This window comes from Rattus norvegicus, chromosome 1 (assembly GCF_021556685.1).
Source record: "Rattus norvegicus strain SHRSP/BbbUtx chromosome 1, alternate assembly SHRSP_T2T, whole genome shotgun sequence".
NCBI lineage: Eukaryota > Metazoa > Chordata > Mammalia > Rodentia > Muridae > Rattus > Rattus norvegicus.
The window spans coordinates 218,747,654-218,769,836 of NC_141534.1; the positions used below are offsets into that span (position 1 = coordinate 218,747,654).

The 22,183-nt window shown below is 50.0% G+C and overlaps 1 protein-coding gene across 2 annotated transcripts in view; it reads left to right on the forward strand.

Moving 5' to 3' along the window:
- Positions 1–9,931: 9,931 nt before the first annotated feature.
- The window catches only part of Ahnak (AHNAK nucleoprotein), a 67,500-nt gene continuing 55,248 nt past the window's right edge, over positions 9,932–22,183 (forward strand). For both annotated transcript variants that reach the window (NM_001398672.1, NM_001398671.1), the window contains 4 exon segments: positions 9,932–10,078; positions 20,384–20,488; positions 20,811–20,967; positions 21,393–21,580. In NM_001398672.1, coding sequence (NP_001385601.1) covers positions 20,811–20,967; positions 21,393–21,580 — 345 coding nt within the window. In that variant the 5' untranslated portion in view covers positions 9,932–10,078; positions 20,384–20,488.

Genomic DNA, 22,183 nt, shown 5'->3' on the forward strand with positions numbered 1-22,183 from the left:
GTGGAATCTGGCTGCTGAATCCAGGAGGTGTGGCCTGAAGCCTGGAATACCAAGTTGTGATTATTTCCTAATACAACCTTTCAACAATTTTGGTTTTTGTTTTTGTTTTTTTGCTCCATACAGGCTCTTTCTAGGCCAGGCCAGGCTAACAGTGACCCTTCCTTCTTCAGCTTTCCAAGTACTGGAGTTAGAAGAATGCGCCTCCATATCTAGGTGTTCCCAAGTTTTAACAGCTCACATTAGAGATTAGATCCTAGGCTGGGTAGACCCGCAGTTGGTAGAGTGCTTGCCTGGTATTCATGCTGCCCTGTGGTCATTCCCCTATACTTACTACATAAATCAGTTGTGGCCTGATGGCAGACCAGGGCCAAGGCTAGATTGCCTCAGATTTAAACCATCTTCAGTATTACCAGAACCATCAGTGCTACACAGTAAAACTCCCGTCTCTAAAAACGTTTAGGTTTGGTGCCACCCACCCTTTAAGAAGTAGAGGCCAGCCTGGGCTACTTGAGAACAAAAAGCAAACGAGTTAGAAACTAGTATTTGCAGAAAGTTGACCTCCATCTGGTACAGGATTTTGTGTTTGTTTTCTTACCCATCCCTTAGTCCAGGCCTAGGAGAAGGGTCTTGGGAGGAAGAAGAATGACCTTACTAAGGGATAAGACTACTGCGAAGCTGGAACCTGGAACCTGCTGTTGGTGTTTGTTTGTTTGTTTGTTTGTTTGTTTGTTTTTTAAGAGTGGATGGGTTAGTGGGAGTGGGAGTTGTAGTTTAGAATCCAAATAGCAAAGGTGGGTTGATCCTTACTCCTGTGCAGTTTGGCCTCAGGCATTCTCAGTACTAGATGCTGGTGTTGGGTGTTGCTGGGGCCTCACTGAACCTGTCAGACTCCTAAATTCTGTTTCTTACCCCCCCCCCTACTTTTCTTGTACAATCTCCACTACTTTTTGGTGTCCTTTTCATTTTTCCAATAACAGGATTGTAAAAAGACCATCTTGTGTGCTGCATAAAGGGTAGGTAGGCAGGCCCGGAGGCCTGACTGTTAAAGGATAGTTCTTCAGGGTGGACCAGTGTTTGGGCAGCAGTCTGCCAAGCAGCCTACATAATCTGGCCTGGAGGTGGGCAGAGACCCTCACCTCAGCTCCCTTTCCTCTCTGAGCCTGCAGGCAGGGTGACTCATCTGTACATCCTGCTTCAGGCTTCTGACCCTGGCGGCTTGCTTTGCTGCAGGGTGAAGGGTGGCCAGTGCACACGGGTTGTAGATCTGAGAAGAGCTTATGGAAGGAAGGCTTTGGGATTGGGCCCCTAGGAAAGAGTTAACAGGAGTTTCTAAGGGGTGGGGGCTGGGGTGGGGGTGGCCTTGTGCAGAAAGGGGAAGCACATCTGGGGTTAGTTTGGTTCCACCCTGCCCTGGGGAGGTCTGAGTCACCACACTGCCAGCCTGGCCTTCCCCCATCTCAGTTTGGACTGGAGGCATCTTGTCAGAGCCTAGTCCTTTCTACCATCAGCCACAGATACAAGCATGAGCCTGTTACTGCTCTGGTGCCAGGGAGCTTCTCTGCTCCCAACCACTGTCGAGAGTTGGCAGCACTGCCCACAACAGGCGGCAAAAGTTAGGGGTCAGGGGAGAGGAGATTGGGAATGGATCAGGCTGAGGTCTTTGGAAGCTAGTGGAAGGAGGCCATTGTATCCACTTAACGCAGAATCTCAGAGCTCAGGAAACTAGAGCGGGGTCGGGGCCTAGAGTTGCAGTTGCCTGAGTCTAGAGTGTGAATGGGAATGCAGAGCCTTGGTTTAGCTTGCAGATAAGCCAGTGGACACTAGTCAGAAGCAGCTCTTAGTTAGCTTTGTTGGCAACTCTGCATAAAACGCTTGTTAAAAAGTAAAGATTCTTTAAAATTCTGTGAAGATAGACCTAGATTATCTTTTTTTTTCTTCCATTCATGTCCTACTTTGAATTAGATCGGGACAGCTGCTGTTCTCCCTGGGTTGGAGTCAACCCACCAGCTGCCTACATGCCCTAAATGTGCCACTTCCCCCTTTGAAAGATGCAAGTGTGTGTGTTGAAGAGTGTCTTGAGGGCCCCACCCTGAAATGAATAGTTTCTGTGACAGCTAGCACTCCTTAGAACATCCCTCCATATATATCAGATGGCTTGTGTCGGGAGGCCGTAGCCTGCCCAGGCTCTCAAAGTGGGAGGTCAAAGGTATAATATTCCAGTTTGTTCTGATCCTCTGTGTGGATGAATGTAGTTAAGGGTACCCACTCTACTCCCTTCCCCTAATGCTGTGCCACTGAAATATTGATGCCCCTGAAAGAGAAGCTACCACCTGCTCCTGTCTGTGTGCACTAAATCAGGCTGGCATGGATCCCAGAGTAGGCTGTCTCTTAACTCTAGTGGAGTTCTGGGATGTCCTGTGCTCAAGTGCCTAGGGCTTGGGGTAGAGATCCTTCTCCAGGGGACATCTGCAGAGCATCACTAGTCACTTTAATCACAAGAGGAAATATACCTAGGGTACCTAAGTAGTGGTTAATCTTGGATATCCATTCTTTGGAGCCTATCGGTAATTGTGTTTTTTTGGGGGGGGGGGAGGGGGTTTGAGGGTTTTTGAACACGTGATAGAGCAGAGAGTGACCTTGTACTTCTATTCTCTTTCACCTTAGTGTTAGGATTACAGGCGTGTGATCCTGAACCTGGCTTCTATGAAGCTGGAGATTGAACCCAGGGCTTCGTTTGTGCTAAGAAAGCACTCTACCAGCTAAGCTACTTCCCCATCCCTGATACTGCACAGACCAGGAGCTGAGGTGGTTAGGCTATTGGACTATTTTCTGATGGGATCTTCCATGGAATGTGCCTCTATTTCCAGCTGTCCCATCCCCTTGCAGCAGCAGCAGCAGCAGCAGCAGCAGCAGCAGCAGCAGCAGCAGCAGCAGCAGCAGCAGCAGCAGCAGCAGCAGCAGCAGCTGTCATGTGAAGGCCTCTTGCTGGCTCAGCCCTTTTGCAATTAGCTGGCTGGTTCTGCCAGCATTGGGGGTGGACAGTGAGGATGGGCAGAGCTAGTGGCAGTTGGGAGCATGGCAGGCAGGGCATGAGGGAACTGGCGGAGGCTAAGGAAGACTGGGTTTGAGGGCTAAGGAAAGGGGTTGCCTAGGTTAAATGGGAGGAGTAGAAAGCAGCTGAACAGGAAGTGGGAGCTGAGGTGGGACTGACAACTTTGTAGATGTAAGGGAGAGTGAGTGTTTGTTGTAGCCGTAGCCGGACCCTAGCCAGTCATCAGGGAGAACCTCATTTCCCCTGACTCAAACTGCAGAGCCATAATGCACTTTGCAGCCAGTCCTTCACCATGTGTGACTTGACTCATACGTTCTGAGGGCGTTGGCTTCCTTAAGGGGGGCAATGCCTCTGCCTGGCCCTGCCCCACCCATCCCCATTCATTTCTACTGTTAGGACAGGTAGTGAACACACGCCTTTTATCCTACTCTCTTCAAATAGTAAGTATCCATTTCTTTGACTCAGTCTTACAGAATGTACCTCACTTGTGCTGTCAGTAAGACCATCTCCAGTCATTCTTTATCTCACATGTCAATGAACTGGAGCCCAGAGAGGGGAAATGACTTATCCCACGTACTTCTTGTGGCCACATACTGAGTCACCTTTGCTCTTAACTAGGAGAACGCTCCCCTCAGAAGATGGTGGTAATTACAGTGGATACAGAACGCAACTTTTGTAGGCCAGGGAGTAGGTAGCTTCCAAAGGTTCTAGCAGCCCAGAGCTGCTAAGAACTTAGCCCAGTGCTAAGAAGCCTAGAAGTGAAGCAAGTCCCAGGGCAGGGTCAGCTACAGCAATCTAAGTCCTGGGGCGGGCAGAGGGCATAGGGTGTAGCAGAGGCAAGACTGTGAGTGACAGGAACCTCAACTATGTGGTGACTCAGGCTCTGGGCAGTCTAGGCCCTGCCTTCTCAGCCTGATCTTAAACTGAGCTTGGGGAAGTGTGAACAGAAGAGGGAGGGAAACCCAGGCTGGCATTCCTTTCCCCCAGGAAGGCACAGGAAGTTAGAAAGCGGATTCCAAGACTGGTGTTCCCCAATGTCTCTGCCCCTCCCTGTCCCTTTGGAGAGGGAAAACAGGCTGGGCTAATTCTACTTACTCTAGCTCCCTCTCTTTGCTCCTATTTAGAACACTGCTTGCCCAGTCTGAGTGCCTGCCTTCTTTCTTATCCCCCCTTCTCTCTCTTAAGCAATCAGGCTTTTTTTTCTCTCCCTGATCTCTAATGGCACCACCATGCATGGAGTCTCTCCACTGCTGGTGTAGGTACCCATCCTTCCCTCTACTTAGTTATTTTCCTTTCTCTGAATAACCTAAGACTTCTGTCCCTCAAGACACCATCATCATTCTTGTTCCCTAACCAGTTTTAACTTGAACTCCAGCTGGTCCTAAAGGTTTCATTAGGGCCCGGTGCCCTGGAGGATTTCCCTGTATTGGTCTGAGCAATTCGGGAAGTCCTTATTTGAATCTGAGTTACAGGCTGAGATTTGTATTGAGTTGGGGAAAAGTAATCTTGTTTTTGGTTTTGTATTTTGCTTAAGAGGGAAGAGTTCAGAGTTTGAGCATTGCTTAGGAAATGTTTGGATTCCAGAACTAACCAATTGGCTGGGAAAGACAATAGATTAGCAAGAGCTAAGAGTGAATGGAGAAGCTCCTGCTTAACAGGGTCCCCTAGTCCTGGGTGGGGCTTGGCGGGTGGAGGTGGGCACTGGGAGAACCCTGTGGTACTTAGAAGGGTTGCCAGTCATTTTTCTGTGTATAAGGGTGCCACCCAAAAGGACTTTCAATGGGGGGAGGAGTATGTTTCTAAACTGTGAACAGCAAGCTTTGACTTCCTTTCTAGGATCGCACTTAAAAAGCTCTTGGTTTTTTTTCTTTAATGTACTGGTTTCAGAAAAAGGGACTGTGGCAAGAAGGGAGGGGAAGGGGAATCCCCTGGCAGAGGGCCCATCCACAGAGCTCCCCTTTGTGGTTACTATGGAAACTGGCATAATAGGAACAAAACATAGTCATGTTGCTTGGCAACCCAGGAGCCTAAGGTTCATCACACACATACTCATGACTCCTTCATTTCAGGGAACCCCCCGAGGCTAGGAGCGTCATTCCTGGAAGCTGGGTTATCCCAGTGACAGTCCTAGAGCTCTTGTAGATTTCTCTGTGAATTTGGAGGACTGAGGTGTGGGGCACCTCTGAAGGGTGACACAGTGCCACCTGTACAGCTGACCTGAACCCAGGCCAGTGTTGACAGGAGTCTGAAACCTTGAAGAAAGCAGGTTTTCTTTGCAATGTTAGGGCAAAGGAGATTCTTCTCAAGTGTGTGTGTGTGTGTGTACACTTGTGTGCATGTGTGCAGGAAAGACAGGCTTGCTCCTGCGTCTGGTGTTGGGTGTGGGATAGCAGAAATAGACAGTTTTCCATTTTCTGAACAGGAAAATTTTCTGGCAAGGAACCTAGAAGACAAGGTAAAAGATTCTGGCCATTCCTTCTGGGCTAAGTACCCAGAGGCCAGGGATTCCGTCCTGCTGAGTTCCCTTTTACCTACTGAGGAGTCCTTGGGCCCAGGATTGGATGACAATAATGTTTGTGCAGCTGCAATAAAGACCTACAAGTAGAGGAATTGTTCCCTGGGGGCTGACAGTCTGGAGGAGACGTGAAAGAGAGGCAAGGCGTTCGTAGGAGCCGGGGTTTTGGAGTCAGTTATATCTAGAAACATTCTAGATTAAAGTGAATTAACATGACGGAGGACTGGGGATGTATCTTAGTGGGGAGTGTTTGCCTAGCATGGATGCGACCCTGGCTTTGATCCCTAGCTCCAATAAATAAACAACTCTTGTTTTTAAGCAATTGCTGAACGTCTGCCACCCACCCAGAAGGAAAATCCCTTTAAGGAGTGCAGATGTGAGTGGGAATCTTAATTTTTCCTTTGCCAGCTGTGTGACTTTAGGTAAATTACTAACCCCTCTGAGACCATTTCCTTATCAAGTGCCTCCTCCTCAGGGTATGTGAGGATTAAGTGAGCTAATATATGAAAATCTGCTGCAGAATCACAGACAATGGCCATTATGGCAGGGGTGGGATAAGGAGCTATGGCATGGGCTGGCAGTGGGGCTAGCATTTCCACTCAAAACACTGAAAAATTGTTGTGTGTGATTCTTTGAGACAAAGGTCTCACTCTGTAGCCCAGGCTGGCATAGAACTATATAATCTAGGCTGGCCTGGAACTCGGTGATCCCCCTGCTTCACTCCACCGAGCATTCAGATTTACAGACATAGAACTGTCATCACACCTGTCTGAAAACATGAAAACAGCCCCTTCCTCTGGGCTAACTAGAAAACTTCAGGTGTGGTTCCAATTGCATGATCATGATCTTTAAGGGTTTTAAGGATGGAGGCTATCCCTTCTATTCCCTTAGCCTAGAATGGGACAGGAGCCAGTTCCCAGAACTATGCCCTGACAACCTTAACTTGGCAACCTTAACCTTGAATGAAGCGTCTGGACAGTAATCCCTGTATAACAGTTCCAAAAGCCAGCCTTGCCCTCCTGCCTTCTTCCCTGTTGACCAAGAGGGTGGCCAGAACAAACACTGAGGCAGATACAATTGGCTCAGAGTTCAGGAAGCTCTTCCTTTTGGAGATGCATTGTGCAGCAAAGTTGAGGTGCCCAGTGCCCACATCCCTTCATTGTTCTTGTGTCTCTCCTGTGGCAGCCATCACATCACATCATAGCCACCTTCCTGAAAACCTAGGGACAAATCAATTTTCATTTGAACATTCATCAGGGAACTTTTTCTTTCAAGGAATAAAATGAAGACAGCCCCCCAAGGGTTTCTCTGTGTAGCCTTGGCTGTCCTGGACTCACTCTGTAGACCAGACTGGCCTCAAACTCAGAGATCCTCCTGCCTCTGCCTCCTGTTATTAAAGGCGTGCCCTGCTACCATCTAGTTGAAGACTTTTCAAAATTAACAATCTGTTGGTAATTAACTGGTAACTTTGGGGCAGGAGAGTCTGGGTAGAGAAAAAGGAAGACATTTACACTTTTGGAGACAAGCTATTATGTAGTCCAGGTTTACTTTGAACTCTATGTAGCCAAGGTCACAGATGATCCTGACTCCTAGGGGTCTCAGTCAGACAACCTCAGAGTGACAACCACAACAGGCAGAAGTTTACTTTTTAAGGTTCTGCCTCTCTATGGTGCTTAAATTTCAAGGACTAGGATGAAGCTCAATTGTACAGTGTTCATTTCTCATGTAAGAGACTTTGGATTTGATTCCTAGAACTCATATACAAAACACCTAACAAATGCCCTTGACCATCATGGAGCCATTGATTGAATGTCAACCAACAGGGATTACCTGACTAGTAGGATGCAGAGTACTTCATTTTATTCTTGGTCTATGTTTAAAGATTTATTTATTAGATATAAATACTGTAGCTGTCTTCAGACACACCAGAAGAGGGCACCAGATCTCATTACAGATGGTTGTGAGCCACCATGTGGTTGCTGGGAATTGAACTCAGGACATCTGGAAGAGCAGTCAGTGCTCTTAACCACTGAGCCATCTCTCCAGCCCCTAATTCTTGGTCTATGTTTAAGAGGTGAAAAAAATGCTATTTATATGTAGACAGGGTCTTACTATGTAGCCCAGGCTGGCCTCATACGCAGAATTTGCCAGTCATTACCTCTTGAGTGCTAAGATTAAAGGTATGTACCACTATTCCTGACTCAGTAAATGTATGATCTCAGTAAATACACATCTAAAAAGAATGAAATAAAATGTCTCGACCTGGTAAACACTTGTAATCTCAGCATTTGAGAGGCTAAGGCAGAATTATTGTACATTTGAGGACAACCAAACTTACACTGTGAGTTCCAGAACAGCCTGGGCTACATTGTAAGACCCTGCTTCAGTAAATCATGATCGAGGGCTAGGAGATGACTCACCCTGTTCAGGTACCTGCCACCAAGCCTCATGACCTTTTTGATCACAGTGCAAGCAGAGAACAGACTCCCACAAGTTGTTCCTTGACCTCCACATGATCATGCACACTAAATTAAAGAAGGAGAAACAAAAAAACCACAACTGGCTCTTGAGTTTTATTTTTTTGAAAAGCCTGATCCTTACTTCATATCTCTGGGTGGCCTGGAACTCACTAAGAGTTCACTCTAGGGGCTGGGGATTTAGCTCAGTGGTAGAGCGCTTACCTAGGAAGCGAAAGGCCCTGGGTTCGGTCCCCAGCTCTGGAAAAAAAAAGAACCAAAAAAAAAAAAAAAAAAAAAAAAAAAAAGAGTTCACTCTAGTGAGTGCGGGGAAAGGAGTGGATTTGGGGCCTATTGACAGTGTGTTTGTGATGTTTAGTGGGTTGGGGAGAGAGAGAGAGAGAGAGAGAGAGAGAGAGAGAGAGAGAGAGAGAGAGAGAGAGAGAGAGGAGAGAAACGAATGTTAGTAACCAAGTCTCTGCTTTGCCTGTCCTTACACGTCCATGCCTGTCTGAATTTCTACCTACATTTCTCCACCCTGGTGCGTCCATTATATACAGGGCTGTTCTCTATCTCTCCCTTCTGTGGTCTCCCTCCCCCCATCGCCTGTACCCTGTGTGGTAACTGGACCTGGACACAGCCCCCAGGGCTGGCAGCAGACTTGGCTGATATTTTTAGCCTGTAAACATGTTTGCCATTTCAGAGGACAGGGCAGGGCTGGTCTCAGCCCCAGCCCACTCATGATCTTGGAGCGAAGGTGCTCCTGCCTCAGGCCAAGGTCTCAGTTCTCCAGCTTGAGGTCTCTTGGGGCGTTTGGGAAGGAAGGGAAACTGGAGTGGGCAGTTGGGTAGCCACCTGCCAGGGAGGGTAGAACTCATAGGGAAGAAGAAAAAGGGAGGTGTGGAGGGGGGATGTAGCCAGAAGATCTCTGCACCCCATCATTAAACATTTAATAAAATCCACATATAGTTAGAAGTGGCTGTGGGAAATGGCTGTAAATCGGGAGCTGAGCACTTACAAATGGGAATATGGGGGAGGAACTGTGAGGGGCAGAAGGACTGGGAGGCAAAGAAAAAGCTGGATGTTGGGTTCCTCAAGCTCACTGGGGCATAGTGGTTCCTGCCTTGCATCCCAGGGAGGCAGAGGCAGGCGAATCTGTAAGGCTATCAGGTTCTAGCCGGTTCCAGTTCCAGAATCGCCGGTGTTACACAGTCTGTGCTTCTTCCCCCAAACAAAACACCCAAAAGGCACGGGGTGGGGGGCAGGGTTTACAGAAATGGGGTGAGCAGTCCCATGGCTCGTACAATGGCTGCAGGCCCGACTGGTGTCGATGAAATGAAGAGCAGACTCCATTCCTAGGGGTCGGATCTAAGTCTTAGAGTCAGTGTGTTTTGTAGAAGAGAGAGCCGGAAGGCGAGAAATGGGCGAGGCTGCAAGAAGCTTAGGGACGGAGAGCAGGCTGGGGCCTGGGACTAATGTATCTGAGCTTGAGAGAAAGCTCAAAGGTCTGTGTGGAGGCTGGAGGTCGAGGTTGAATCATCTGAACTTCTTGGCTGTCCTGCAGAATAGGTTGATGCTGGATTCCAACTGTGAGGGTGAGCCTCTGCCCCTGCGTGCTTCCAGGAATTTCTTGCCAGTGAAGACATATACACTGTTTAAAATGAAGTGGGAAGATCCAAACCCGGGACAGGAGCAGTATATGGGATAGAGGAGGGGGAAAAGGCAACGCCTCCTAGTCCCTGAGCCCCCTCAACGTTCTTCCTTCACCAGCCCATTCCAGGGTGGCTTCAGTGTTGGTCTCACTCTCAGGTCCCAGCCCTGTTCGGGCCCCGCCCGGCCCCGCCCTCTCCCCATAGCTCCGGGCAGACCCGCCCGACCTACAAGAGCCGCCTCCGCGCGCGGGGGCCCGGCCACTCGGAGCAGCTCTGCCGCGGGGACTGCACTGTCCGCCCTGCCAGACCCGTCCCGACTGGGACTCGCTGTCGCCAGCAGTCACAGCACTACGACCTCGGGCCCTTCGCCGGCAATGGCTGCGTCCTGGGGCTGAGCCCACAGGTAGGGAAGCGAAGCGCTGGGCATCGAGGTGTGGGACCAGGGTATGGGCGATCAGGGGAGAGAGGGACTCGGACGAGGTGCATTTGCGCTAGTGTCACTGCGAGAGTTCCAACAGTTTGGAGCAAACCCGGCCGCCTACGGCCGCCGGGGCAGGCGACGCGTCACGCTTCGGGAGTAAAGCTCTTTCTCCAGAGTTGGAGCCAAGTTTAACTAAGTTAGAACATCGCTTCCAAGTGTTCTTAGGTTTTTTCCGCGGGTGGATTGTCGTCCCAATTGCACTGCAGGCCATCCTGGTCTGGTGGTCCCTGACCCACCTCCCTCTCTTTGGGGCGGTGGCTCAGAGCGCTACTGGGTTCCTATTCCATGTTTACTGAGGAAGTTTTCCAAGATTCCCCACCGCCCCTCCCACGCCCCTGCACCGCGTGCCCCCTCTGCTGTCTTTCGCGGCTCCCCACGACTCCATCTCGAACTTCGCGTCCGGAATCCCCTCGGCCCCACCCTGTTCTGTACCACTAGCCTCTCCCTTTCTGGCTCCTAGCGGCGACTTCAACAGCTCCCCTTCAGCTGCCCCGCCCTAGTCTTGCCCCTCTGTGTTTCCAGATCCAGAAAACTCTCTTCTTTCTCCAGGGCGTCGGAGCCTGGAAGTTTGCAGCGTGCCTCCCTGTGGGATGGGTGGGAGTGGGGGGTGGGGGACATAATTAGGGAGATTCCTGCGCTGGGGTGGGCGGGGAGGGGGCTGTGCAATCGACTTAGTCCCCAGAACCTCCCTTGCTCCTTCTAGGGGCGGTGCTTTCTCCCCACCCCACCCCACTCCCAAACTCGTCCGGGCGGGATGGCCCCCGCCCCAGCGCCTGGCTGGATTCCAGCAGCCTGAGGAATGTAGTGGTTGGAGCCGGTGACTAATTCAAACCAGAATTCGGGGTAGGGGGGGGAGGGGCAGAGGGGAGGGGGGAAAGGGGCCGTGTGTAGGCGGTGGGGCCGGAGCGCTGGGCGTAGGTGAAGGACTTCACTGCTCTCTTTGGAACCCTCCACTTTTGCAGTGCACGCCAGCGGAGAGGGCGGGGGGCAAGATCCTACTGTGGAGTTGGAAAGGCAGCGTGCTTAGGGTGTGTGCAGAGAGCTGTGTTATGTAAGGCTTTCCCATGCAGGGAGGGGATGTGCAGAGTGCGGGAGCCTGGGCCTCCTCTGGCCGGAGCCTCTTGTAATGCCAGGACGGGTCTGGGGGACACAGAACCTTGGTGGCTCTGGGTTGGCAGCAGGGCTAGCTGTACATGGCGATGAGCACTGGAAGACTCTTAGGGGGAACCCCGGGGATATGCTATAAGTCAAATGGAGTCCTGACCACGTAGTGTCCCTGGTGTGCGTGCGTGTGTGTGTGTGTGTGTGTGTGTGTGTGTGTGTGTGTGTGGTGTGCTTGCCTGTGCGCTCTGTCACTTCTGCACAGTGTGACCACAGAAGATTGTGCGCATGATGTCTGGGTTGTCACTCTGGTTTGGCAGGGTGTGGCCCTAGGCTGTCTCTGAGGACACGCGGTGCTCCGGGTGCTTGTATTATTCTCAACGTCCCCGTTCTGTGGATGGGAAAAGCTTCCTCTAGTGGTAATCGGGGGTCCTTGGAGATTGACCTGGAATTCCCTGGAGAAAAAGGACCCAGAGGTCTATTTCTGTTCCCAGAAAACCGCTGGACTCCCAACAAATCGTTTTGAAACAGTCTGCCCCTAAACTTTAGCAACGACAGAACCACCTTACTGCACCCTTTTCCTTAACAGCAAGCGTAACATATAATAGATGTTGGGATGAGTTCACAAGATCCAATGATCCTCATAGGTGACTGGGAGAGGGAAGGGCACACAGGAAGATGCCATGAGCCATGTTTAGGGTCTTTCTCTACCCATACTGAGAATAGCTTAGGTGAGTTTTGGTCCTGGCACTATTAGGGATGTCCCTGGGGGTAGGGTGGGTCTCTTTACCTTTTTCCAAGTTGAGTGAACCAGTAGCTTCCTTTTCTTAACTTGAAAAACTATGGGCAGGGGCTGTATCTGGTTTGTAGAATGTGCAGATTGTTCAATAGAAGGGAACCCCTCATTTAAGGGGCACTTCCTTGTTCTGAGCGGAGTTATGGGGCAAGGGGAGTATGGGAAAGGAACTGGGAACATGGGGGCTGAGCTAGTAAAGGACTCAGGGGCCTGGGTGTGGATAGGGATGACATCTGGAAGATGTCTGAACTCCTTCTAAAGCTCTTGTCCCTAAGAGATTATGCAAAGGGACATTGTGAAGAGTTCCAGGACATTGAGAGACAGGCATGTGAGTCATCCGAGGCTGAGTGCTAATGGTATGGAGGTCAGCAGCGAGGGAGAGGGTCTTGGCCTATCACCCCACGGCTCCAGGTCCAGGAAAGGACAAGAGAAAAATGGTGGACCAAGGAGCTCTGTGGAAGAAGAAAAGTAGCATTAGCTAAGGACAGAAGCTGAGCTATGGAGTCCTAGTTCACTTCAGGCCTAGAGAGGCTCTGCTTAGAGGTTCAGAGCCCTACCAGGCCTTGTGCTCCACTACCAGACTCTTATGCTCCACTTGGAACTGTCAGGTTCTGGCAGAGCACACCACTCTGAGCCTGAGGAGCTGGTTTGAGGGGTTGGGGTAGAGCTATGGGGGTGGAGGACCGTGTTGGGCACTGGGGTGTGGTCCTACCTTTTTCAGAACTTGGGAACTGCCTGAAGACAGACAAGAGAGGCAAACTGGGAGAGCTAGTCTGACTTCTGAAAGGATCTTTGCCTGGACGCCCCCAAGTTTCTCTCCTTGGGGCTGGGCTGACCACGTGCTTCTATTCACTTAGGTTAGCGGAAGGGCGGTGGCTGCCGAGTTAGAAAGTGCAATACACCTGGGCCCCTTTGGGCTTCAGCCAGGCTCTCAGGAACTTGGCAATTCTTTGATTTGACCACTGGATCATCTGGCTGGCTCCTGAAGCCTTCTTGATCACAATGTTATCCGTGTCTGAGTGTGTTCAAAAAGTGTCCGAATGGGGAGGTGGTGTCACAGAGTGTTTCTGCCGGATTGTCTGCGTACTTTGATGAAGCTCCCCTTTCTCTCTCCTAGCTCCAGTTTCCACTGGGGCTAAAGCTCAAATAGTTGGTCTTGGGTCTGTCACAGTTTGCACTACAGGAGTTGTTTCCTTTCAGTGAAGTTTGTGTTATTGCCTGTGAGAGGATGTCCTGTTGCCTATTCACGGGGCCCTCACACTGTGGTAAGCCTGGATATGTCACCTCTGTTGGCCTCCCGGGACTTGGAGGGCAGAGGCAATGACTGACTTTTCTAGCGTGGAAGTCCGTTTCAGTGTACAGAGACTGCAGTTATGGGCTGAAGGGAGCTCCTTTGTCCTGTACAGGTCCAGGCCCTGAAGTTTGTGTCTAGAGGCCCCCAAGGAGGACAGGGCAGTCTTGGGAGTAGAGTCCCCACAGATAGAGGTTGGGCAAAGCATTTGCGTACAGTCTGTCAGGGAGCGGCATCCTGCCTGGTCCCTGGGGCCTGGAGCGGAGGTTCTGGGGGAAGGGGAAGTGCCTGGAGCTGATCCTGGCTACGTGTCCTGGCTAGGCTGCGGGTGGGAGGGAGCATTGCAGCCGCCGTTTGAAGACCTGGCTCTTAGTCTTTTTGCTACACGGCTTGACCACTAGGGGGCGAACACGCAGCACTTACTAGGGCGCTGGGTGGGGCACAGGGTCTAAACTGTAATCTACTCCACAAAGCAACGACATACTTCTCCCCCGGGTTCCCTAACCATAGGACACTGCCGTTAGTATTTTAATCCCAGAAGTCCACGACGTCTAAGGCCACTTCTTCTTTAGTGTTGTGTCCTGCTGGGGAACTTCCCACCTGGTAATACAATAGTGTCTTCAATCTCTTATCACTAGGAGAAGTGGATAGCCCCTTGGCTAGGGGAGGAGAGAGGGACTCTCCCTTCCTGCTGGAAGTGAGAATTTAGAGCTTTGGGGCTTGCAGCTTGTTCTAAAGAGTTGGGGGGAAATGTGTGTGGCCAGAGTAGAGAGGAGGAGAGGTGGAAATCAAGAAGCAGTCATGGGTCTGGTTGTAGCTATTCTAGAAGTCAATGAGCAAAAAACCCCAGCATGGTGGGGAGGAGCTGTTGGGGAGGGGGATTCTAAAGGAGGTTGGTGAAACTTCCTTCTGATAGTTGTGGTAGCATGGCTGACCCTCGAAGGTAGGTACAGACACAGAGAGGAAGGTGCACACCCAGGGATCTGAGTACCAGGTGGACAGGTGGCAGATACCTGCTGTGAGTCATATAGCTCACCACGGAGGACAGCCTAAGCTGGGAAGGTGGGAGGTGGGGCTGACAAAGGTCTCTGTGAGCTTCTACACATGTATAGTGCGTGCATGCGTGTGTGTCTTTCCCCTTACGTCTTTCTCTGAATATTCCTCCAATATCCAGGTCATCTGGATCTTCTTGGTTTAATTCTTTTTGACTGTTCCCTCCCATAAATGGAAAGTGTCCCATCGTGTCTACTTAAGTAGCTTCATTTGTCTAAACTTTAGATATTCTTGTCTTAGCCTCCTGAGGATTCTAGGTGGCCTGAGACACGGGGTTCATTCCTATGAAGTTTTTTGTTTGTTTTTGACAGGATCTCGTGTAGTCAAGGCTATTCTTGAACTCCCTACGTAGCCTAGGATGGGCTGGAACTTGCTGAGATCCTCCTGGCTCAGCCTCCTAAGTGCTAGGATCACATGTGTGTACCATTGTGTCTGTCTCTGCTAAGTGTCTGCTGTTTTACTTGTTTTGTTATAAATGTGTTTTTTTTTTTTTTGGTTCTTTTTTTCGGAGCTGGGGACCGAACCCAGGGCCTTGCGCTTCCTAGGTAAGCGCTCTACCACTGAGCTAAATCCCCAGCCCCTATAAATGTGTTTTTTTGTGCATGCATGTGCGTGTGCCCTCACGCTTTGTCACATGTGCAAACGTTTGAGGACAACTTGCAGGCATCATTCTCCTACCATGTGGGTTCTGTTGCTCCAACTCAAGTTGAGTGCTAGAAAGAAAAGTGTCTCTTGTCTTCCACATATCAGTCCAAGAGAAATCCAGAACTGGGTCCTGGCGAGTTGAGGCTTTTGAAAAGCTTGGGATTCTTGACTCTTGGGTTCAGAGAGACCCAGAATCAAAGGTTTCTTAAATGCTGGGTGCAGGGTACCGACAGCTCTGCCTAGGTAGGGCCATCGCGAGGCTGGTGAACGCAGGAGGTTCTTGCCCTCCTTGGTGGTACCTCCCTCTGGCTCACTCTCTCCTGCTCCGGCACAGAACTTACTTCTGTGTGTTAGTTTCTCTGTGGTTTCCCATATGTCTCATCCTATAGGTATATTTTGTCTTGGTCTCTTTGCTTGGCTGAAGACTGTTGGATTGAGGCTTGTCTCCAAATTCCTAAAATAATGTTGTTAACTCATCCTGTAGGATTGTTTGATATCCCCTAAGAAGGGGATATCAGTGGCACAGTCCTGGCAGGTAGGTAGAATTCCTTCTCTCTCTCTTCTTTTTTCTTGGTGAAAAAATTTTTTTTAAAAAATAGTTATCTTTAATCTTTTTTTTTTAACAGTTCAGTCATTATCCCCTCCCAGTCCATCTTCATCCTCTGACAGTTCCTCATCCCATTCCTCCTCTCTAGTTTCCTAGAGGATGTCCTTCACCCCCATCCCCACCAGGCTTCCCCACACCCTGGGTCCTCAAGTCTCTTGAGGGCTTGATGCATCTTCTCTCACTGCGGCCAGACCAGGCAGTTCTCTGCTGTGTATGTGTTGGGGACCTCATACCAACTAATAAATGCTGCCTGGTTGTTGACTCAGTGTCCGAAAGATCTTAGAATTCCTTCTTTTAACTATTGATGGCAGGTCAGTGTTCATTTCTCTCTTTCTCTTTGGAGTGTTTATGACAGTATTATCTATCGTCCTTCTGGGTGTGTCTCTTTTCTGACTATCCAACCCCTCACCTGTTTAGGAGTGTCAGGGCTTTCCCTCTGGCAGAGAGCTCTAATCCTAGCTGTGAGTCATGATGTTCTTGGGATGGAAACTCCTTGTTCCTGGCCTCGTGTGTATAGCAGGTTGGTTAGAGCATGTGGGTACAGCAGTGATGGAAGGCTCAGTTACTGAGGTCCTCCCTGAGGTAGGCGGAGAACTTCTTTCTTCCCTGAGTATTCTGTGTGCAGGTTGTGCTAGGCAGGTCCACTCCATGTGCCCTTCTGGTGTAGGCCTTGTCTTCAGATTTGTCCCATTCAGCCACTGAGGCCCAAGGACTTGGCTTAGCAGAGGGGGCGGGGGGAACGAGAGACCCTGGCATCCTGACACATGCAGTGGCTGTCTGTAGCTGCAATAGCAATTGCCCTGAGCTTTCACCTGTGGAGAAGACAGAAAGTCCTAGTTCCCTGGGGTCAGAGGGGAGAGAATGCTCTTCTGGAGGTCACTGTTGTCAAGACTCTTTGCTTTTGAAAATCCTCTGGATCTGCTCAGTTCAGCCCCTATGGTAGCAGGCACATATGTTTTTGTTGCATAATGTGTGTGTGTGTGTGTGTGTGTGTGTGTGTGTGTGTGTGTGTGTGTGTGATTTTGAATTGCAGAAGGGGCATTCTGTTATGATATTTGGCCAGAATCATGCTCTACCTCTGAGTCCTTTCTGTTTTTTACTTAGAGCATCCTCACTACCTCAGTCTTTCTCTGTTCTCTAAGCAGCCTTCTGCCTTAGGGGTTCTCCACTCTAACTCTGCCTCTTCCCATCACAAAGGATAACGTGCTCAACTCTACTGGGCCACAGGAGCTAGCAGACCTGAATTCTAGGGGTCTAACAGTTCCCTATTCTGGCCTCTGCGTGCCTTCCTTTCCCTGTATGTGAGTAGCAGCCAGTGCTGCCCTCTAGGATGCTACTGTAGGGAGATTTGCATACCCTTGTCTAACGGTGACAGTGGCTGTTAGGCCCCTATAATGTGGCTAATGGTATTACATTTTTAACTTTGAGCCGGGCATGGCAGAAGACCTCGTAATCTCAGCCCTCAAAAGGTGGAGGCGTGAGGATCAAGACGTTCAAGGTCGTTCTCAGCTGCAAAGCTAAGGTCAGCTTGGACAATATGAGTCCCTGTCTCAAAAAGCTAAAATCCAAACCAAAACACCACACAGGGCTGGAGAGATGTCTTGGTGGTTAAGAGTGAGTACTATTCAGAGGACCCAAGTTCGGTAGCCATGTTGGGCCTCTTAATAATCACCTGTAATTCCAGTTCTAAGGGAATTCGACACTCCTGGCCTCATTGGCACTTGCAGTCATGGACACATATGCACATATGTACAAACACACACAATTAAAAACAGTGAAAACTAGTTTAAATGCTTACTTATGTAGATACGTGTGTGCCTGTGTGGGTGTGTGCACGTATGTGGAGGTATACACGGAAGCTAGAGGGCTTGGGACTCCCTGGAGCTGAAGTTGCAGATGGTCCTGAGTCACCTGACATGGCTGCTGGCAGCTGAACTCAGGTTCTCCGGAAGAGCATCAAGCATTCTTCCCCACTGAGTCAGTTCTCGTCTTTTCCCCCCTCTTGTGTGTGTGTGAGTGTGGGAAACCGTAGTAATTTAAGTACCTGCCCAGGATTTGGTTCTCATGTAGCCCAGGCTGGCACCGAACTTGTGCTGTAGCTCAGGCCACCCTTAAACTCTTGCTCTCCCGGCTTTCCCTCCTGGGTGCTGAGGCTATAGGTGTGTGGTTAAATTTAAATAGCCACATGGGGCTTCCACATTAGCAGCTCACATCTGACTCCTTTCAAGCCCCAAAGGCTTGTGATGAGTGACTGAATCGTGAAGAATTCTCCCAACCTCCAAAGTCCTTATAGTTTTTCCTGGAGGCTTGACTCAGCCTGTATGGGAGGAGAGGGAAGACATCTACGCTGGCTACCAGCTCCGTTAGCGGAGCACAGACCAGGAGCTGCCACCCCGATGCAGAAAATAAAGCTGGTCACTGTGGCCTCCTCTGCAACCCCTGGCTTTCAGGACCATATATGTTGAGAAGGGAGTCCTTGGCCAGTGGCAGAGTAGACAGGTACTCGGGTAGGGCCAACTTGTAGCATGAGTCCAGTGGTTCCTGTTTGCAGTGGTTGAAAGCTTTTCAGGATGACTTCTCTCAGTAACCTACCGAGTGAAGCGTAGCGTAGAGCAAGTCCAGGGTGGTCCTCAGTGCTTTTGGCATCTAAGGACCCTTGTCTTAGGGCTCAATTTAGAGAAGGGAAACTGGGAAGTCCTAGCCCCTCTGGCACTTGGGGGCCAGGCCTAGGAGGCATTGCATTGACTGGGTTTTAGGCGTGACCCTGTGCATGTCTGGAGCTGTTGCTGCAGACTGCAGTGACTCACCATGGAAGGAGGCAGGGTGGGGCCAGCATGTGGGTGAGAGTGAGCTGGCTCTCTCCTCTGCTGGCTCAGCACCAGGATGTTTGGCTGATCAAGGGGCCCTGCACAAGGAGGAAGACTGGTGCTAGGAAACCTGAAGGGGTGGCTTCAGTTCTTAGGTGTTTGAGCTTGAGACTTTTACATTCCTGTTTCTGCCGGGATTCTGTCTTCTAGTCTGGCTTCTCAGTGTTGGTCCCTGGTAGGGCAGGCAAGACAGTGCCAGTTTCAAGTTGGGAAGAGTCGCTGTGGTTTTCCTCTTAAAGCAGCCTCTTCTGCCTGTTGGGAAGGGAGGGGTGTTTCCCTAGCTCAAACCTGCGCCAGCAGGCTTGTCTCTTGTCTTCACTTACACTCTAGCCAGCACCTGTGTGGTCAAGTAGGCCCACGATAAACACTGTGTTTATGAGTTTATCAAGTTTGAGAACAGGTGTGGTGATCTAGGTTGTTGGGTTTTTGTTTTTTGTTTTTGTTTTGTTTTGCTCTGCTTTGTTTTGTGTGTGCTTATCTTTTGTTGGTTTCTGCCTGAGACTGGACCTGCTAAGTGCCCTGGGTTTCTAAGAGCCATCGTCCCATGCTAGAGGCTAGTTCTAGTACCCTGGAAGCCTTGTTTATAATTTATTCCCTGAGATGCCTCTTAAGAGTTCTGGAACATTGTGGAACCCAGCTGGTCACACCCAGAGTCCCTTGTTTATCATTTGTATGTACTCTAAGTCTTAAATTTCCATATCTGGCATAGGGAGTGCATTTAATAAATGTCTAGAGGATGCATGAGTGTTGGGAGGTAACAATCTAAAGCAGTGTACAATTAAGTGCTGGGCTGGGCTGTGTTTGTCCCTGGCTGGTTTCCTTTGCAACATCTAATACAGACTCGGACATACAGGAGGTGATCGGTATACATGAATTTATGATTGGTTGACTAATTTCTGGATGTAAACAGTTTCAGGGAGGAGCTTTGGGTGAGGCTCACCACAATTTATAGGGTCCTTCACACAACTTCACAGGTATGCTTTTTGATGGCTGCCAGTGGTATTTTGTGTGGGTGGCCGTAACTCATTGCCATAGCCACCATTCTGCTGGGTGCTTTCCCAGGGCACCTCTGCTGCTGATAGCTCATCCTGTGGCAAGGAGGGGTGCCTTCACCTATGGTGTCTGTCTTAGGGTCCAGTGTGGACAGCCACATTGCCTTGACTTAACTACAGCCCAAGCTGGGCTTTTGGCTTTGGAGATGGCATTGTCTTTGTTTAGGCCACTGCCAGGAACATGGCTTATAGAACGTCCAGCTGGTAAGGGTTCCTTTTGGTCCTGGGGGACAGGCTAGAGATAGAAAGCTGAGTCACTGTCACTGGGGTGGACACCGCCATCTGTGCTTAGAGAACAGTCTCACATTAGTGAAGAGGTGTAGACTAAATGAGGCATAGTGGGAAGACCCACAGAAACACTTGCATCGTCACCCTTTTTATGTCCACTCCAGGCAAATGGCCTTTCAGAGCCCTAGTCTCTGCTTGTAACTGTAGGACCGGTCATTCTAGAGACTGATAAGCACGGGTGTTTTGTGGACCCTTCATGGACCAGCTGCTGTCTTATGTTCCTTCAACCTGCACAGAACTCTTACTATTTCCATGTTCACAGACAAGGAAACATAGGTTCAAAGAAGTTAAGTGTCCTTGGCAAGAGTCCTGTAGCTGGGAGGATGCAGCCAGCGTTAGAAACCTAATCCACTTCCCTTTAACCTCATTTTCTGTAGCAATGGACTTCAGTGTCATGTAGTTACTGACTGTAGTGGGGACTGGAGTTTTGGCCTGCCCTGGGGTTCAGTATTCATCTGTCATTTGGGTGTTAGCTCACTGAGGTTTTGAGAGTCTGAGGGTTAATATCATGGTGAAATTTTTCCTAGGTTGTGTGACCGAGATTCCCAAAAAGAGAGAGACTGATACAGAAAGAGAAGAAGGAGGGGCGGGTTCCTGGCAAGGCGTTTGGTCCTGAGCAGAGTCCTGCAAAGGTAGGGGGGATGGTGCAGAGGAATGGAGGGTGGGCTGGGGCATGCTGGATACATGATGTAGCATTTGGATCTGGGCCCTGGGTGGATCAAAGGGCTGTTTTCCCTCTTTCTGTCTTCTTTATTGTGCATTGCGAGAACTTCCGTAGTGGAAAAACATGGAGCAGATCACCCTCCCCCAAGGAGCCGCCAGGTGAACCAGGGCGGAGGGGGCAGGTGCATGCAGCTTGTAGATGTGCATAGCACCAGAGACCTCTGGCTCTCTCAGGCCTTTCTGCCCTCCATATCCCCACGACCTGAACTCTGTATTTTCACCTCATCCCAGATGGAGAAGGAGGAAGAGACAACCCGGGAGCTGCTGCTGCCCAACTGGCAGGGCAGTGGCTCCCATGGGCTGACCATTGCCCAGAGGGATGATGGAGTCTTTGTACAGGAGGTGATGCAGAACTCCCCTGCGGCCCGCACTGGGGTGGTCAAAGAGGGTGAGTTTCCCCAAGATAATCAATCACTGGGCACTGGAGGTGAGAGGGGGAAGAGTGGGAGGCAGGGGGCCAGGCAGAGATGACCAAATGACTGTGGAAGGCCTGGGTCCAACAGCATAAAGAACGTCAGTACCCAGGCCTTGTTCTTTGCTATTCTGTGTCTTGCTTGTGAATCTCAGGGGAGGTAGTCATGTGGAGTCCTGGAGATCAGCCGTATCTTCAGATTTGATTCTGCATTCCTCACTAGTTCAGCGGCTGTGCGTAAAATAGTTGGCCTCTCCAACCGGTTTCCTCATCTGTACTTGGGCAATACTGTGTCTGCATGGTATTTGTGAAGCTAGAGGAAAGTCAGTTTTAGTGGCTGTTATGTGGTACTTTCCTGAGACCTGTGGGTCTTTACCTGATTGTTGTACTCCCTGACGTAGGGGACCAGATTGTGGGTGCCACCATCTACTTTGACAACCTGCAGTCTGGTGAGGTGACCCAGTTGCTGAATACCATGGGGCATCACACTGTTGGCTTAAAGTTGCACCGTAAAGGGGACCGATCCCCCGAACCTGGACAGACTTGGGCCCATGAAGTCTTCAGTTCCCGTAGCTCTGAGGTGGTTCTGGTGAGTACCTGCGGACCCCGGTCAGAGCTCCCCCATGATCCTGATGGTCTCTTGGTCTCACTGCCTGAGCCTTCCTTCTTTTATCTTCTGCATTCTCTTGTGACTTCTCTCTGTCGGTTTTTTCCTGTTTATGTGTGGCATGTGGCTGATTTTGTTCCTACAAGTATAGTGTCCTTCAGTCTCTTCAGACTGTGCCATGGTGTGGGAAACAAACAGTGGGGGCTTTGCCAAGAGGAAGGTTGGTTGCTTTACTCTGAAATGACTTCACTGGTGTTCAACATGCCTCCCTACATTCCCTGAGTGAGAAAATGAACAGCACAGTGCTTACGGGAAATGCTTCTTTACTCCTAATGGCTTGCTTATTGAATAAACCATGTGTCCTCAAAGTGAAAATATTATCCAATCACAGCCAAGCCATCAGGTTTCACAAATCCTTTCCAGGCTGCAAAGGCTCCTGGGAGACCTTAAACAATTAAGCCAGTGAGTTGAGAATTGAAAGATGAAGGGCCTGATTAGGATGGATCCCTGGAACAAGTTTTGTTTGAACTATCACTGGGTGGTAGATCTTCTTCCTTGGCAGCACAGCCAAGGAATCTGCATATT